Source organism: Lepidochelys kempii, chromosome 4 (assembly GCF_965140265.1).
Source record: "Lepidochelys kempii isolate rLepKem1 chromosome 4, rLepKem1.hap2, whole genome shotgun sequence".
Lineage (NCBI taxonomy): Eukaryota > Metazoa > Chordata > Testudines > Cheloniidae > Lepidochelys > Lepidochelys kempii.
This window is the reverse complement of record NC_133259.1, coordinates 59,450,001-59,468,053: the sequence shown is the minus strand read 5'-3', so window position 1 is coordinate 59,468,053 and position 18,053 is coordinate 59,450,001. Positions and strand designations below refer to the sequence as shown.

The following is an 18,053-nucleotide window of genomic DNA, read 5'->3' as shown; positions in this document are numbered from 1 at the left end:
GCCTAGGATTTGCATGCCCTGATTCCACAAAGACAAAAGGATACTTATGCTTTACCCAAATATTCTGACAAAAGTTGCATCTGGGCTTATCTACACTTGAACTGCTACCGTGGTGCAGCTGAGCCACTATAACACTTCAGTGTAGACACTCATGATAGCAAAAGGAGGGGTTCTCTTGTCAGTGTAGTTAATGCACCTCCTCAAGAGATGGTAACTGCGTCGACAAAAGAATTCTTCCATCCATCTACCACTGTCTACTCCCAGGGTTAGGTCAGCTTAACTATGTCACTCAGGTTGTGGATTTTTCACACCCCTAAGTGACATAGCTGGGTCAACTTAAATTTTGAATGTAGACCTGGCCTCAGGCTTTCCTCTCAATAAGTCACTATCCCCTATTTGAGCAATTCATAGGAAACTCTATGTAGAAAATTATATACTTTCCTGAAGTTGCCCTTGAAGGAGTAGTCTTTGTGGGATACAACAGGGCTGAAAGTCTAAAATAAAATACAAGTTAAAGGTCACGCTTCTGAGGAATGAAGCAGGGTTACTGTAGCTCCTGATATTTGCTTTATATAGCATGCCCATATCTTGCTCTTATTCTAAGATATACCAAGATTCTAAGCCAAAATATGCCAAAAATACTGTAAAAATACTATGCATGTAAAATCTAAAATTTATAAAATATATTTCAACTAACTAAAATTTACAAAATGTACTTCAACTAACTATATATACTTCAACTAACTAGATTTATTTTGAACATCACTGTTTCAGATGCCCCACCTGGTTTCGTAGTGACTCAGGTTTCTGCAAATGATGTGGATTTAAGCCCAGCTCTTCTCTACAGCTTTACGGAAGATGGCAACCCGGGAATGAAATTTGCTATTAATCAACACACTGGAGTGATCACACTGGTGAAACCATTAGATTTTGAAGAAACTGCTCAGTATGAGTTGTGGATTAGTGTGTCAGATTCTGTGCATCAAACAGAAGCAGAGCTCACCATCCAAGTTTTGGATGTCAATGACAACCCACCAGTATTTACTCAGTATTCATATCAGGTAAGAAGGTGGCAAATAGAGACACCATATGTATAAATGCTCTTGAAAGATGTATATGACCTCTTAGGAGAGGGAGGATCTCTGTCTATCCACCAAACTACTACAGCATCGGCAGGGACAGCACTTCAGGTACACCTCAATCTGACCTAGAGGGGCTAGTTACATTTCCAAGCTTTTTCATTCTCTAGACTCATTGTTGAGACTGCCCAGAAGAGTGCCAGTTAGTGCTATTTTTTTTATGGTGTAAATATCCATAATAAATTTGATTGAGACCACCACACTCTGTTCATATAGGCCACCAAGCAGCCAGCAACTGGTAATAACTGTTGGTTAATATTGTCTTCTGCTGGATTTGAATAGGGATCAAGAGAGAGAAATCTTTCTATGTCCCTTTTATCTTCTATGTTTGCAGAATGGTTTAGGGAAACACTAAACACTATGCAAGATTTTTAACTGAAGGAAATAAGTATTGTTCAATCAACTACATATAAACCAACTGAGTTTCTGGCCCAAAGATTGTGATTTTGATGCGTTTCTTGGACAGTAAGATTACACAGCTCCCCTGCACTCAAAGTATAAAAGCACATCTCATTACCTGTTCATTGCACTGAAATTTTTACCCCTTCTATTCTCAGGTTTTCATTTTTATTCTGTATATGGATTTAAATGCATATAATCCATGTATTAAAGTGATTTTAACTAGATGTGTAACAGCTGAAGTTATGAGGGAGATAGTTGCTGTATCATATAAACATTAGAAGTTTGATTGAAAAGGTTAAAGGAAATTTTGATAATAAAAATAGTGCATGTGGGCTTCAAATAATGGAAATACATGAAAGAGGAAAATGCTTCCTTGTTTTCCAATATTCTGTGAAGAAAGTAAGCAGTTCACAAAAACTAAATTATAACAGTGATCTGTTGATTATTAAGTTCTGTGGCACTTGGATTTTTAGAGCATATAACAATCTTTTAAGGGACCAGGACAATATATGGTCAACTGAATAATTCAAAATAGGCCTCAGAACTCTATTCCATGTACTAAAAACAAGATATCCATGGAAGGGAAACTAAATTGAGCTGCAATATTGTGAGAAGCCTTGCTTCCATTAGTGTTTTGTTGCAGTGAGAGACATTTTAAACTCTCTAACTCACTGAACTACTTCAGAAGAAATAATGGTCAGAATGAAATCTCAAATAGATAATTTTACTTTAAAAATATAGTTCACTCTGAATCTTGGACTGGTTGCCAGCATTGTTTTAGTATCTCAGCCCTATTAGCTTTTTTAAGCTTAAGGAAATCGGGAGGTGAAACCTTTCGCGAAGCTCGGAACTGTATTTGTTTTCTATAATCAAATCAACAAAAATGTAACTTGCTGTGTCCAAGACCTTTTATGTTACTCTTATCAAACATTTCACTTTTGGTTACACTTCAGGTGACCGTGCCTGAGCTCGCTCCTGTAGGTACTTCTGTCCTGACTGTCTCTGCTATAGACAGAGATTCAGAGCATAATGGAATTATTTCCTACAAAATGTTGTCGTCTTATGAGGGATTTTCAATTGATCACAAAAATGGTGAGTTTGTTACACAATTTATTATGAAGTGAAAATTCGTATTCCATTGCCAAATGTTATTATTGGTGATCAGAGTTCTGCATGCCTTTCATGCCTGCAGTCCTCTGTTTATCCATAAGTAAAGGGCACCTGAAGGAGTCACAGTGCACACTCCTTTAGTGTACTTCTGCCATAGCAGAGGGGAAATAAGGTGATTGACTGACTGCTTATGAGAGCTGAGAAACTGATGGCATCTGGGAGTATAGCACTCGATTTATCCACATAGCTACTGTGAACCTCAGCCAGAACTTATGTGAAGCAAAGGTGATGGAAGTAGTGCTGCTGAAAGCTAAAGAACTGATAGCACTAAAGACTGAAGTCCTTTGTCTATCCTCAGGCTAGGTACAAAGCTACTAGTCTCAGCATCCTGTAGACTATTCCTCTACCATGATTTAAAATGAAAGCTACCGTAACTCTTGCATTAAGTTTAAGCTGATTTGGTGTTCATGCTTAATCAATATCTTCTAAGTGCCAGTTGTACTACTTATATTTACAATGAGGCTTGTGTGCAGTGTTTGTGCTCAGGTCTAATGTTTCTGAAGACTGGAACAGCTAGTACTATACATGACTTGTGTTATGTAGTAATTGTCAATGGAATTTATAACTAAGGTTTTTAACACAAGAAAGGCCTCTCTGAAGAATATCATTCTCTTCAGAAACTAGCATCTAAATCTGCTAATGTCTCTTGTGTGTATTTGTTTATACAGAAAAATTCTTGCCACTATATATTTTAAATGGATTTTGGAGATAGCCATTAGAGCTGACTGTATACTGTAAAAACAGCATGGGGCCACTTATTCAATTTGAGTGCATTCAAATCACTTATATTACTTGCTGCCCTTCAAGTGGCTCTGCATATTCCCACTCGGTACTGCAGTGCATTGCCATAGAACCTTCTTCTAGAAGTATCAGCTAGAGTGCTCTCATGTGCCCCCGTCCCTCTCCTCAGTGTCACCAATGATCTGAGGGCAAAGCTATATAAGGCTAGAGCACTCTGTTCCTTCCTACTGTGTGCCTGGAGGGATGTGAAGTTCTCCTGTTTCCTCAGTGTCAGAGGCCTCTTTCTTTTAAAGATAGTTAATGTTAGCTTGTTTTAGTAGTTAGTCAGAATTTTCTTCCCCATTCCAGAGTGTGGCTGAATCGAAGATGCAGTAAAAGCTGGGTATTAAGAGTTTAGCTTCCTGTCCGGCTGTCTTTCCTAGCATCTGACGACCATAAGCGGTTTCTCAAGTGCCTGGGAGAAGGCCACTTGCCTTTTGGGTGTTCAAGCTACCAAACCTTTCTCCAAGAAGATCCAACTCCTCCAGGTCCATTGACACTACCGGCAAGGATAGGAAGACTCCTTTGCAGCTCCTCCTGCTCAAGAAAGCCTTCAAGGCTAGACCCTCTGGATCCATCCAAACCTAAGATTCAAGGTCTAAGGTGCCAGTCACAGTCTGTGTGGGCCCCAGCAGTTCCAAATGGCTGAAGGGTTCCAAGAAACTTCGACCCCTGTCAGTGCCAGACTTAGTTCCTGCAACTCCTTCAGTCAAGCCCCTGAGGTTACCCATCTCCAAACCAAGGGTCACATGGTTGGGATTAGACTGCCCCAGTTCTGGAAGAGAGGTTAGAGACAGTACAGCCACCCTCACTGATATTGTACCTTGTGCTTCGCAGCTATCCAATCCCCATAGAACCCCTGTGGCTGCAAGGCCAGGGCAGTTCTGACTGGCACTTCCAGATCCAGAAAAACGATACGATTGATGTGTTAGAACATGGGCTATCAGCACCTTTGGTTCCAGCTGTTGGGGCACTGAAGAAAAAGAGACATAGGAGCAAGACAGCCACTGTTAGCCATGCCAGTTCCCAGGCATCAGAACTATCAGATCCATCCAGTTCTGCAAAGGGTGCTTTGATTTCGATGCAGAGACCTGTTTCACCTCCAGCTTCAGTAGTCAGGGAGATGAACTAGATGTATCATCCGATCCCATGTTGTCCAATTCTTCAAATCAGCTGTCAGTTCCTGCTCTGGTTCCTGTGTTGGTTCTGACTACATTCTTGGTTTTGGGAAACTCTGTCACCATGGCAGCCCAAGTCCACCTTTCAGCTCCAGTTCATGTGTTTCATCCAAGTGTGAAGTGCAAGATTTCTAAACGGAGGTATGTTTTCCCAGTTCCAAGTTCTTCTTCTTCTTCATCTCCTGTTAGGAAGAAGAGGCCAGAAGCAGTGGCTGTTTTTCCTCTTGAACACTGTAGCCTTTCTCCTCATAGGACTTCTACAGGGTCTCTACAGAGAGCTGGATCTACATTCCTCACTTCGGATCCATTATCCCCGATGCACTCTATCTCAGAGAAGGCTAGAGAAAGAATGCAGAGACCAGTGGTTTGCTTTCTACCACCCTTTAATCTGTCTCCTTTAGGCATGTTGCCAAACCCCAGTTACTGGGGAGACTGGCCGTCCTGGAGCCCTTTGCTTTATTGTGGACCACCTCATGATTTTTTCAGTTATCCTCTACATAGATGGAAAGTTAATGTTTCATCTACTAAGCAACTGGCAGTCCAGAGCTCCTTGGATCCAACTCCTCCAGATCCATCGACACTACAGACAGTGATGCCTGAAATACTGTCGGAGGAGGAAGAAAGAGAGGTAGAGTCCCCCTTTTTGACCAGGAGAATTTAGAAACAGACTATGAACCTGACTTATCAATAGGTGAACACTGGGAGGTGGCTTCAGCCTCCTCGTCTTCTGACACCAGTGCACAATTCCACAATTTGGTGAATCATATGGTATTCACTCTGACACTACCTGCTGTGCCAGTGGAAGAGACTTCACACCCAGCATTTGATGTCCATGGTGTTACTTCTAGGAGTGGAATATCCCTACTCATTTTGGTTGATTTGCCACAGCTGGCTAAATTCATGTGGTCTGCTCTTGCTTCTTGTCAACCTGTCTCCAAAAAAGCTGACAAGTTGTATCAAATATCCTCTGAGAGATTTTCTTACTTTCATACCTGTCTGAGAGATGTAACTCACTGGTCGTGGCTGCTGTCAGTAACAGGGCAAGATCTTGACAACCCCAGCCACCCAAGCTGATAAGGAGGGGGAAAAGATTGACTCCTGGTGAGAACGGTGTTCTCTTCATTGTTCCTTTGTATTAGGCTGGCGAATTATCAGGAGCTCATGGTCCTCTACCAATTCCATTTCAGGGAGAAGATTACATTCTTTTTACAGGACTTACCTGATGACAGAAGAAGGGTTGGCAAATGCCATTTTAATGGAGGGTCAAAATGTAGCCAAGCACTTCCCCAGGGTTCCTGTGACACTCTGGCCACTGCTGGCAAAGCATTGGTGTCTGTTGTGACCATCAGGAAGCTTTGCTTCATTCTTTCTCTCTAGCGCTAGGCACTAGACTTAAGCTGTAGGATCTCCCTTTTGAAAGGGAGGGTCTTTTGAGCGAAAAGACAAATTACTGGAAAAACTAAAGGACATGAGATTGACAGCCCTCTTTCTGGGTTTGATTCCCTCTGCTAGGAGGAGGCCCTCTACTCCTTTCTGGTACCAGAGGGAGTCCTATCCCCATTCTTCATTGTCGTACATCTCATCGAGTAAAAGATGCCCACAGTACCAGCATCCTGCAGTTTTCCAGAGTCAGCATAGAAAGAGGCCTTTCTAATCCATATTTAAATCTAAACAACCTCCTTCCATGTCAGAATCTTTGTTGCGAAGCAGCAAGATTCAGTTTTGATGGGACTATCAAGAGTCAGGAGCTAGTTATTCAAGTCCAATCTACCCCTTTTTTTGGAGACGGCTAGCCCACTTTATCAATGTATGGAGGTAGATTACATCAGATCTGTGGGTCCTAAAGATTGTAGAAAGGGACTATGCCATATAATTCAAACAACTGCCCTCCCTCCACACAGATTCCCTTACCCTTACCCTATTCTGCTTGCAGAAGTAGAAAAATGGCTCCTGATAGGACGGTGTCCAAATACCTGAGGGATCAGGGCTTTTATTCCTGTTACTTTCTGGTGCAGAAGAACAACGATGGGTTTTTGTCCAATACTAGATGTAAGGTACTTGAACAAATATGTTCGGAAGTCTTGTTTCTGTATGCTGACTTTGGCCTCCCTAATCCACTTTGCTATTTGTCCGGGATTGGTTTATGATTCTTGATCCAAATGACACATATTTTCATATATTGATTCATCACACTCATCGCAAGTACCTTCTTTTCTTGGCAGCAGGACACTATTTCCAGTATCAGGCACTTCCATTTAGCTTCTCCATGGTGCCCAGAGTTTTTATAAAGTGCCTCTCTGCGGTAGCGGCTCATCTGAGGAATCAGGGTACTTTTGTTTACCTCTGTTTGGGTGATTGGCTACTGAAGGCTGTTCTGTGTGAGGTCTTATTAAGTCATATTGTCTTTACAACCAACCTTTTCTCAGACCTGGGGCTCTAAATCTCCCAGAGTCAGTTCTTTGCCTTCCCTTTACAGGTTGTGTACTGGACTCTGTGGTGGGAGAGCCTTTTTACCACAGGACACATTTCTCAAATTAAACCAGTATCTATTGAAAATTCAGCAGTGTCCCACTCAAAGAGTAAAATTCTTCCGAGGTCTGATGGGCCTTATGGAGCCACTACTTGCAATTAAGCAGTCTGTAACCTAGCCTCCTGGCTAGGGCATACAGCACACACAGTCGAGGGGCTTGCAGTCTTTGGGTGGGGCAAGCCACAGACAGGTCACAAGCCTTCCAGCCTACAGGGAGTATGCCACCACTCGAGTGCTGGGGCTGGTGACAGGGAAGTAGGGGGACCCAGGCCTACCCTACTCCACCGGATCCCAGTCCAGGGCCCTAACAGCGGCAGGGGATCCCGCCACTAAGGTAGCAGGGTTCCTGCAAAAAACATGCTGACTCGTGTGGCAACAGCACAACCTGACTAATGTCTGGTTCCCCTGGGTTACTTCCTACCACAGTCCACTGGTGTGGCGCCGTAGTCGGCAGGTCCTCAGTCTCCTTGGGGTAGGTGACAGATGGCATTCCCAGCAGCTCCTCTCCACTCTTAGTCTCCTCCTCCAGGGCAGAGCACAGCACAGCTCAGGGTCTGGTCCGGAGTCCTGCAGTGGGCTAGAGACATCTGCGTCCTTCACTGACCCCAGCCCAACTGCGCTAAAGAGCTCACTTCTCACACTTCCTGTCCCGACTCTCTGCTTCTGGTGTGGTGGGTGGGGCTGGCTTGGCTCCTCCCACCAAGGAGAATATAGTGGTTCCTGAATCTCAGGCTCAAAGGGGGGGCCCTCTGCCTCACTACACACTGTAATAGAGGCCCAAATTACATATATATCCCAAATAAAAGAAATAATAAAGACCAAAGAAACTGCTACCATGGCTAAACAACAGAGTTAAAAGAGGTGATTAGAGGAAAAAAGGCATCCTTTAAAAACTGGAAGTCAAATCCTACTGAGGAAAAAAGAAAGAATCATGAACTCTGACAAGTCAAGTTTACAAGTGCAATTAGGCAGACCAAAAAATATTTGAAGAGCAACTAACAAAAGACATAAAGACAAACAAACATTTTTAAAAATACATCAGAAGCAGGAAGCCCGTCAAACAATTAGTGTGACCACTGGATGATCAGGGTGCTAAAGGAACACTCAGGAAAGACAAGGCTGTTGCAGAGGATGTGAGGAAGATCCCCACACCTGTGCCATTCTTTTTAGGTGACAAATCTGAGGAACTGTCCCAGATTGAGGTGATGATAGAGGTGGTTTTGGAACAAATTGATAAATTAAACAATTAAGTCCCCAGGTCCAGATGGTATTCATCCAAGAGTTCTAAACGAACTCAAATGTGAAATTGCAGAACAATTAACTATGGTATGTAACCTATCACTTAAACTAGATGTACCAGATAACTGGCGAATAGCTAATGTGATGCCAATTTTGATAAAAAGGTCCAGAGATGATCCTAGAAATTACAGGCCAATAAACCTAACTTCAGAACCAGGCATATTGATTGAAACTATAGTAAAGAACAGAATTATAAGAAACATAGACAAACACGATTTGTTGGAGAAGAGTCAATATGGCTTTTGTAAAGGGAAGTCATGGCTCACCAATCTATTAGAATTCTTTGACATAATTTCAACACAGTCCTTGAGTTTATATCAGTAGGCCTTTTGTTTGGATTAATTCAGTCTGTCTGTCTCCCTTTTGTGCCTTTAAAATCAGCATTTATTGTTAAAAGTGCATTGTAACATTTTTTTAAACTTTCACTTACCTTTCACGATTGAGCTCACAATTAGGATGCATTTGTATGCCCAGTTATCACAGCAGTGCTTGACTTTGCAACCTTAACAATATTCTTTTATCTTTATATGTAATCTATATCTTTATCTGTATAAAAGCTCCACATACCCACACACACACTACCTTTATATCAGATTGATTTTCAGACCTGGCTATCTATAGTTAAGCTCCTAAATCCATATAGGTACCTAACTTGTTGTGTTCTTCATTTGATTTTGGTTTTTGGTTTTTCAGGGTCAGTATTTACTGCCAAACCAGTGCCACACCTGGGCAAGAGTTCAGTTATTCACCTTCTTATAGAAGCCAAAGACAATGGAGACCCTGCTTTGACTGCTGTTACTTCAGTGGAGATACAGATACAGGATGTAAATAACTATGCACCTCAGTTCACAATGGCACTATACAATGTGAGTGTGAGTGAAGATGCCTCAGTCGGAGGGACTATCCTCACATTTTCAGCCAAAGACTATGATTGGATACATGAAAATACATACATTGAATACTCTATTATAAGCAGCAACACTAATAACCTATTCCATGTGGAAACAAGTGTCATTGAATCAACACCACCTTACAAGATGGTTGGCAACCTTGTTTTGAGTAGTCCGCTGGATAGGGAAACTGCTTCCTCTCACCATGTGATCATTCTTGCATCTGACCGTGGAACACCTCCCCTGAATTCCAGTGCTACTGTTTTGATAACTGTACTAGATGTTAATGATAATCCACCAGTATTTAGCAATCTGGAATATCGCATTCATGTCAGAGAAAATATCCCAATAGGTAGTCATATCACTGTGGTTTCAGCAAATGACTGTGATGCAGGAGCCAATGCAGAGGTCACTTACACTATAATCTCTGGAAATGACAAGGGGCACTTTCGATTAGATGGGAAAACTGGCTCTGTGGATTTGATCAGAACTCTGGATTATGAGGAAACAATTAAATTCACTTTGACTATTCAAGCCTCTGATGGAGGAGTCAATGTAAGAAATGTGGCTTTTTCTGTTGTTTTTGTCAGTGTCCTAGATGACAATGATTATGCTCCACTGTTTTTGTTTCCCAGCCTGAACTGTGTTGTCCATGAAAATCTGCCTGCCTTTTCTTTTGTGTGCACAGTTTATGCACTGGATTTTGATACAGGTCCCTATGGACACCTTACTTACTCAATCCAGTCATCATGTTTGTCTGATCATGGATCTCCTCAAGATCATGACATGTTTTTCATAGACTCTTTGACAGGAGATATACAAACAAAACAAATGCTTGATTATGAAAGTCAGAATAAGTACTGTTTTATAGCCCAGGCAAAAGACAAAGGTGATTCAATAGCCACATTAACAGTTCAGGTAGATGTTGAAGGGACAGATGAATTTGATCCTGTTTTTACCGAAGATCAATATTTTTTTGGTCTCCCTGAGAAAAATGAAGCAGGTCAGCTGGTTGGCAAAGTGGCAGCATCCGATAATGATGCTGGATTGGATGGAGTTATTCACTACTCCCTGTTAAAACCTTCTCCATTCTTTTCGGTAAATCAGAGCAATGGAAATATCTACTTGACTAGAACTTTTCACAGAAAGAAGAGCAGTACCAAAAGGAAAGATGACAACCTTGAATTGTTAGTAAGAGCTCACAGCCCCAAACTGGACTCTAAATCCACTACCTGCACTGTTCTGGTAAATATTTCCAACTCTCCTGAGAATTATTCCATAGCATCTGTAAACATCCTGTCTATTAGCCTTACTATCTCTTTTGTAGTGTTCCTGCTGCTTGCCATCAGCCTTATTGCACTTATTCTGAGATACAAACGAAAAGACATGATAAACTCCTGTATGAAAAGAGAAACATCATCTTCATCAGCTGATTTGAGCTTGACCCATGAAGATAATATTCCTAAGGACTGCCAGAAACTCCAGAGCACTGAAAGTAGTACACTTCCCATGGGCTCCATAACAGAGTGGTTGAGTTTGGTAGGCATCAGAGAAAAGGAAGATATTGGTAACCCCAGCAGGCACTCAGATTCTAGTGGTCATGGCTCAGCAGAAGGGGAAACTGCAGAAGATGAGGAAATCAAAAGGATCAATGAGCATCCATGCAGAAAGGGGTTGGGTTCAGCTTTAAGTGAGCGAGGCTCATGCGTGCCAGACTCAGGAATTCCAAGAGACTCTGACCAGTTATCCTGTCAGTCTGGAGAAACGGATGTGTTCACCGCCACTCAAAATGCAGAGAGCTTCCACACCTTCAAAGATGAAGGAGGAGGAGAAGGCTGTGACCCAAACTATGCCCATAACAAAATTCTGTCCCAAACTCTTCAAAAAATTGGGATAAAAGAGAGAGACATAATGACAGACATCACAAGAGAATACATCTTCATCTCTGATGGCCAGGATTCCCGGTATGGATCACTTGCAACCCTTGTAGCCTCTGATGAGGATCTTAGAGGAAGTTACAACTGGGATTACTTGCTTACCTGGGAACCCAGATTTCAGCCTCTTGCCTCTGTGTTTAATGATATTGCAAAACTAAAAGATGAAAGCTTACAAATTCATAGCTTTCCTAAGGAGAAGAAATCTTTTATTTTCCCTCCTCCCTTGATAACATCAGTAGCTCAACCTGGCATAAGGACAGTGCCACCACATCTGCCAACTATAATATCTGGGCAGGCATTTAAAAAATACCCTTGTTCTCCCCTTATCCATAATCTTAGATACCCTTCACCGGCCATGACTCCCAGTTTTTCTCCTTCTCTGTCTCTACTTACCATGCAGACTCCTACAGCTTCTCCAGTGAGGTCAGATGCAGGACTGACAGGAACATGCCAAACTGGCCAAATTCATGCAACAGAGGAAGAAGTTCAGGTGTAGGTGATTAACCACTGGTAAAATGTTAAAGGAGAATTTGGCTTAAAACATATTTGTTCATTGTTTAATGAGTAAAACAGCATGTCAGAGCTATATCATCAGTATTCATTTTATTTTTTTATGGTTTACAAAAGATAAGATACTTTAGTCATAAACTTTCTCACTATCATGTTTTTTTGCAAAATACGCTCTAAACCTGTGAGAGTTGCCCTTTAATTACCTTTTTCTATCTACTAAAAGCCCTGGTATCTAATGTAAATCACATACCCAGGTGTCTGATAGCTGACTTACCCAAATTACAGGCTATATTGTTTATCATTAAGGATTTCAATGACTCTTCATTGTGATTAATGGTTTATCGCTGAGGATTTCAATTTAAAATGCTGACTGTTGGTGAGGGTTACCTTTAATACCTCTCTGCCTCCCTTAAGCTATTTTTGTGGCAGCTGGAAAGTTGGCTACCTGCGGATTTCTCTTGTGTAGGGGAATCCACTTGGAATGTGGCTGAGGTAGCGTCACCAGTCTCAGGATCAGGGCTGTATAAAGGTTGTATAAAGCCATCTGTGACTCCCCCACTCATCACTGGGACTATGCTGAGTACATCTCAGCTGGTGCAGAAAATCTAGCCCTGTATGTAATATATATCATACATATAACAGCTTATGTGTATATATACACACATACAACCCATGCTGTTTCTGTGTATGTATGTATCGTATCAATAAAACACACATACATATGCTTCTACCATAATTTTAACTCAGAATTGGCACTTGGGGAACAGGACAGGGTGAACTATGGGAAATATGCCTTACAAAGAGTAAGGGTGGCTACCCTTTTGGAATCAGTGGGTATATTATATGTGTAATGGCTTCTGAGCAGCTTTGCCCATGATCACATGTTTGGATCCTTTCTGGATATAAACTGACATTGCTCCTAAGTTATCTGTACACAACATACTGTTCCAAAGAGTATGCAGGCAACAACTGTTTCCAAGAAAAGAAATAGAAAGAAAAGAATCAGAAATGGAGTCAGCCAGAAGCCTGTGCCAGGAAGGGGAAAGCAAAGGAAAGTAGTCATTCTCAATTAATATATGAACAGGGAATTATAAGCTTATGGGCATAGGGCCATGACTGAGAATGCTTTTGGGGTCGTTATATTGGCCACCTCAGGGTTACATAAGCTTCCTTGGACCTTTTTCCAAAGAAGGCAGAGTGTATTTTTTCCATTTTGTCTTGTTACAGGATGCATGTCTGGTTTTTGAAATTTCAAAGTTAATTTATGAACTTTCACACTAAATAGTTTTGGGTTATTCTGGATACTGTAGTTATTTTTTAGCACCCAAATGGGCAGTATTAATTTATGAACTGTGTATTGGTGGGAAATGTATGTACATAAAAATAACCAAAATGTAATGTCATGCTAATAACATGTATAATTGTGTAGCTAAAAATATAATATTTTTAAAAAATAATTTTATGTACTTTTTTACTACTAACAGTTAAAAATTATCCACATAACATACCTCCCATCTGTTAATGTTCTAATGTCTGCTGACCTATTAGGTTCTGATTTGTACGACATGTTAATAGAATGAAATGTGCCCATTGTGGTGTGCAGTTATGTACCGCTACAGTTTCAGGAGGTGTTAATGGCACACAGTGCTCAATTATCTGTCTGTTCAACTCCAAATTAATGTTTTCAGTATCAGTACTCGTGATCAAGTGAGAGTTTGGTGCTCCGAAGAGGAGCAGTGAACATTTTTATTTACATTATGATAGTAGGAATCATCTTTATCCATAGATGATCAGTGGAAGAATAAATATTTTGCACAGCATTATTGTGTTTGATTTTTCATGAAGTGCTGGACACAATACTGCTGCATGCAGGTGACCATTTTTTCCTACTAATATCACTTGTGACAGCTGGAGTGTCGTTCTCTTTAAAAATGTCCAAAACATATAGTGACCACCCAGAAAAGGTAATACGAGAGCTCTATAATAGATACTAGCAATTCAGTAATTAACAATAGTCAGTGTGCACTAGCTGATACACTAGTTAGCTATGTTAGCTAAGAGACCAAGTGGAATGCACATAGAAAATGAACTCATCAGTAAAATCCAGGACAAGTTTGAAGACCTAAAGTACATCTGTTTCCTGTAACCATTCCAGATCAGGCTGTGAAGATTCTCTGTTAGGTATAGTGTAGAGGTAGTGCCCGCCAATAGTATCAGCAGAAACAGGTAGACAAGTTACACGTGTGGAAGGTAGAAAATAAGTCCTGAATTGAGAAGAAGCCCCATAACAATGCACAAACTGGGAGAAGAAAAGCCAAGGTGCCTGCAGGGCCCGATCCAGTAAGCCTGCTTAGACTTTGCCTACTGCATCAGGCCCTATAAGCAATTTTCTACAAGATGCTCAGTGTGGTAGAAAGTAGAGTGAGGAGAAGGAGCAGTTCCCTTGGTAATCGTTAGCCCAGTGGGTAGGGTACTCACATGGGATATTTGAGACCCCTTGTTCAAGTTCCCTCTCCTCCTGAGGGAGGGGGTCTCCCACCTCACAGAGTGCTCAAACCACTGAGTTAGGGGATATTCTTATGTGGGGCTCCCTCAGTCTCTCTCACTGAAGCTGTTTCACTGTGGAATAAATATATATATATATATTTTTAAGTAAGTGTAGGATGGGTTGCAGCTGAGAATCTCAGGCAGTTGGAGGTGCTTCCCAGCAGCAGACTTCAGCACCTGTCTGGGAGCTGCATTCTAAGGCACTTATCTCTCCCCTTGTAAAGCTAGCCGAGGCACCTACCTCAGGCTTTGTGAATCCCAGTGATTTTCTGGACACCTAAAAGTGAATTGGGGTGACGTTGAGCATCACCACATCTAAGTTTTCTTGTGAATATAGCCCAAAATGTTCAGCTGATTTGGCTGTGAATCTCTACAGATTCCCTTGTGCGTCATGTCTCAGTGCTACACCCAAGGGATTATTTCTGCTCTTCTTTGTGCTGGAAACCTCAGGAATTGTTCTTCTCATTGCTGCATATGTCGTTAAAAATGCTATGCATGGTTCCATTCAATCAAAATTATTTGGCAGCCTAGTAAATGATCAGGTGACATAGTCTTAACTTCATATCTGATAAATCTGGAATGGATACAGTACAACCCCCATCTACTACAGATGATATCCTAAACAGACAGGTTCTGTTATATGAATTTAGACTAACTATATGTATGACAAATAAGTCTTGACATTAAATTAACCAGTGGTTCATCCCGTATTCATCTCCAAGGATCCTACATGGATACCAATCATTGCTATTCGGGTGCTAATTTCAAAGTTGCCTTGAGCAGGTTTAATTTTCTCCTTTTAAAATGTTTCTCATGGAAGAGGTTCATAATGAATAAGGGGTTTGGGCCTGATCATACCACCTTGTTTTGGAAGTTCACGCCCAGTTTTCCCACAGTCCACCCGAAAAGTGAGCAAACCATGTGCTCTTCCTTGTGGTTTTCCTTGCATCTTCAAGAACAGCTTTTTTTTTTTAAATCCCTCTTTGAAAGGATTGGATATGACTTGCATCCTATTTGTCAAAAGCATGCTGTATTCCAGATGAGCTAACTTGCCCATGATATTTTGTTTTGCATTAAAGTTCTCCAGTAAAATTTCTTTTTTATCTATCGATTTACTAATTCCGTATCAGAGAATAACACTAACCCTATGTATTGCTGTCTCATGTGTGGCTGACCTTAATAATGTGAATATGCAAGGCAAGTGTCTGCAATAAATCATGTGTCAGCTCTTTTAACCTTACTCTTTTTTCTTAAGTAAACAATATAATTTTTATAATTTATCATGAGTTTAATATTAAACTTTCCTCAAACAGTCTGTTACTTTGCAGATCTGCATACCAGTTCTAGCACTTTGGAGGAGGCACAGAACTTGTTAGTGGAAAATCATATTAAGCTCAAACTGCATAAACTATCAAATAAAAGACAGTTGTCTCTTGTGGAATTTTGGGTGCCTGCCATTCTGTATTTGCTTGTTGGCAGCCTTGAAAACACTGGTGTAAATCAGTACCAAATGGATATCAAAATTCCATATATGAGAAGTAATCATTGAATTGGCATTTGAGCAAATTCCTGTGCAAACCCCCCCCCCTCATATCTTTAGGGAATCCACCATTTAGGAGTCATAAAAATATACTAAAAAGCACCATAAAACATGGACTACCTATATGCTTATATATTTAGTCCATAATATATCTTCAGTTGAAAGCAGCCATTGTTTCTAAGATATTTTTTATCTAATTTCAGATAAAAATGTATCCTTGTTGCTAAAACTATACCCCACATTTAGTGTGCCGCTAATTCCTAGCTGATGTTTGTAATTTACATTTTATTTCCACCTGTTATTTTTTTTTCTTTGATATGTGTACTGTCCTGGAGTGTATCAACATTTGTAAGTCTTTACAAATATATATATATATTAATAGTGTTAATATATATATACACACACGTGTGAATACTATGCTTTAAAGAGATTATAAGCCAAATACTGCAGTCTTTACTCAATCAAAAGTCTCATTAAATCATGAGACACAGGATCAGACTATTGACAGGTGTGCAAATATAGCTTTATATTATTGCCAACCACTATACTAGCAGGGAAGGAAAAGATAGGTCCAAAGTTCCCTAGAAAGTTTTAAATACTCTAGCTTCACATATTCAAGATTAGGAGGACTTGTGGCACCTTAGAGACTAACCAATTTATTAGAGCATAAGCTTTCGTGAGCTACAGCTCACTTCTTCAGATGCATATCGTGGAAACTGCAGTTTCCACGATATGCATCTGAAGAAGTGAGCTGTAGCTCACGAAAGCTTATGCTCTAATAAATTGGTTAGTCTCTAAGGTGCCACAAGTCCTCCTTTTCTTTTTGCGAATACAGACTAACACGGCTGTTACTCTGAAACCTGTCAAAATATTCAAGATTGTTCATGAGACCACTCTGATTAGACAGCCAGCTCTCTTTAGCGTATCCCCAAATATAATGGGTACACCTCTTTGCAAAGACAACCCCTTCATATGCAGGACTTGAATGATGTCTGTATAATGGGGGAGTTGGCATTGTTTTGGTAAATGAGAAAGAATATTGTGGCCATCCAAGATACTCTGGGGAGCAGAAGGGAATTAATGGCACAATTGGTGAAAGCTGGAGGTCTGTGGTTTTATTTTGGCTTGTCTAACAAGTGAAATGAATTTGGTGGTCACTTCCCTGGTCCTTTGTGACCTATATAACAAAACCTGAATGTTGGGGAAATCTGTGACCTGATTCTCCATTTATGAGCAGGAGAAGCCCAGGACTGAAATAACCAAAGTGTTGTAAAGCGAGGCTGTGATGCACTTGTGGAGTTTCCTAAGATAGTTGCTGGTGCCAAATTTGGTTAGATATTCACTTTCTCCTGATATTTTCAAAGCTGGCTAGAGATTTGGATAAACAAAATGAATTGGAATCTGGCATCCAGATCCCTTAGGGGGCTTGGAAAATCCCACCCTAAATTCACACTAAATTTTAAAAATACATTGAAAAGTAGAGATGTCCAGGAAGGGTGCATTGTAGAGAGGAAAATCTTAGTCTCATGCTTTGTTCCTCTAATAAAACCTTTTAACTATTTTAGTCTCACACTTTACATGACTATTGGATACATTCTTCATAACTATGAACATTTCAAATGCTTTCCCCTCCCCCTGCTTTAAAATGTAGGATATATCCTGGAAACGCAGCTGTAAGATACACAGGCAGGAAGGGTGAAATGGTTCTTTCTTGTTACCTCTATTGAAAACACAGAGCTGAGCATCTCAAGAGTGCTTTACTGCCGTGTCAGTGCTTGGGTGAATGTGAAAACTCTTGGTACCTGAGGCAGCACTAAACCAGAAGCTTTCATGCCTGAAAATGAAGATTCCATGGTAAAGAGCTGCGGTGATTTACCAGACAGTTCAATGCTTCGATTAAAAAATGTCACTGTAATTATAGCAGCTCTGGGTCATTGCATATTAAGATGAAAATCAAGGGCGGCGACACCACCAAATGTTTTAAAATCAGGCAACCGCCTAAGCGTCAGTGTCTCCATAATCCCTAGAAACTGAACCTTACACTTAGGATCGCTTTGAAGCTCACAATATTCAGTTAAAATTGCGTGTGGTTGTGAAGATGTTGGCATTTGAACAGATGTCAACTATCTTA

The 18,053-nt window shown here is 40.7% G+C and overlaps 1 protein-coding gene across 1 annotated transcript in view; it reads left to right on the top strand.

The window, feature by feature from the left end:
- DCHS2 (dachsous cadherin-related 2) overlaps positions 1 to 13,822 on the top strand; it is a 232,071-nt gene extending 218,249 nt beyond the window's left edge. Inside the window, exons 18-20 of the mRNA XM_073343187.1 lie at positions 775 to 1,061; positions 2,495 to 2,633; positions 9,192 to 13,822. Of these exons, the coding sequence (XP_073199288.1) occupies positions 775 to 1,061; positions 2,495 to 2,633; positions 9,192 to 11,821 (3,056 nt within the window). The 3' untranslated portion in view covers positions 11,822 to 13,822. The remainder of the gene's footprint in view (positions 1 to 774; positions 1,062 to 2,494; positions 2,634 to 9,191) is intronic.
- The last annotated feature ends 4,231 nt before the right edge of the window (positions 13,823 to 18,053 follow it).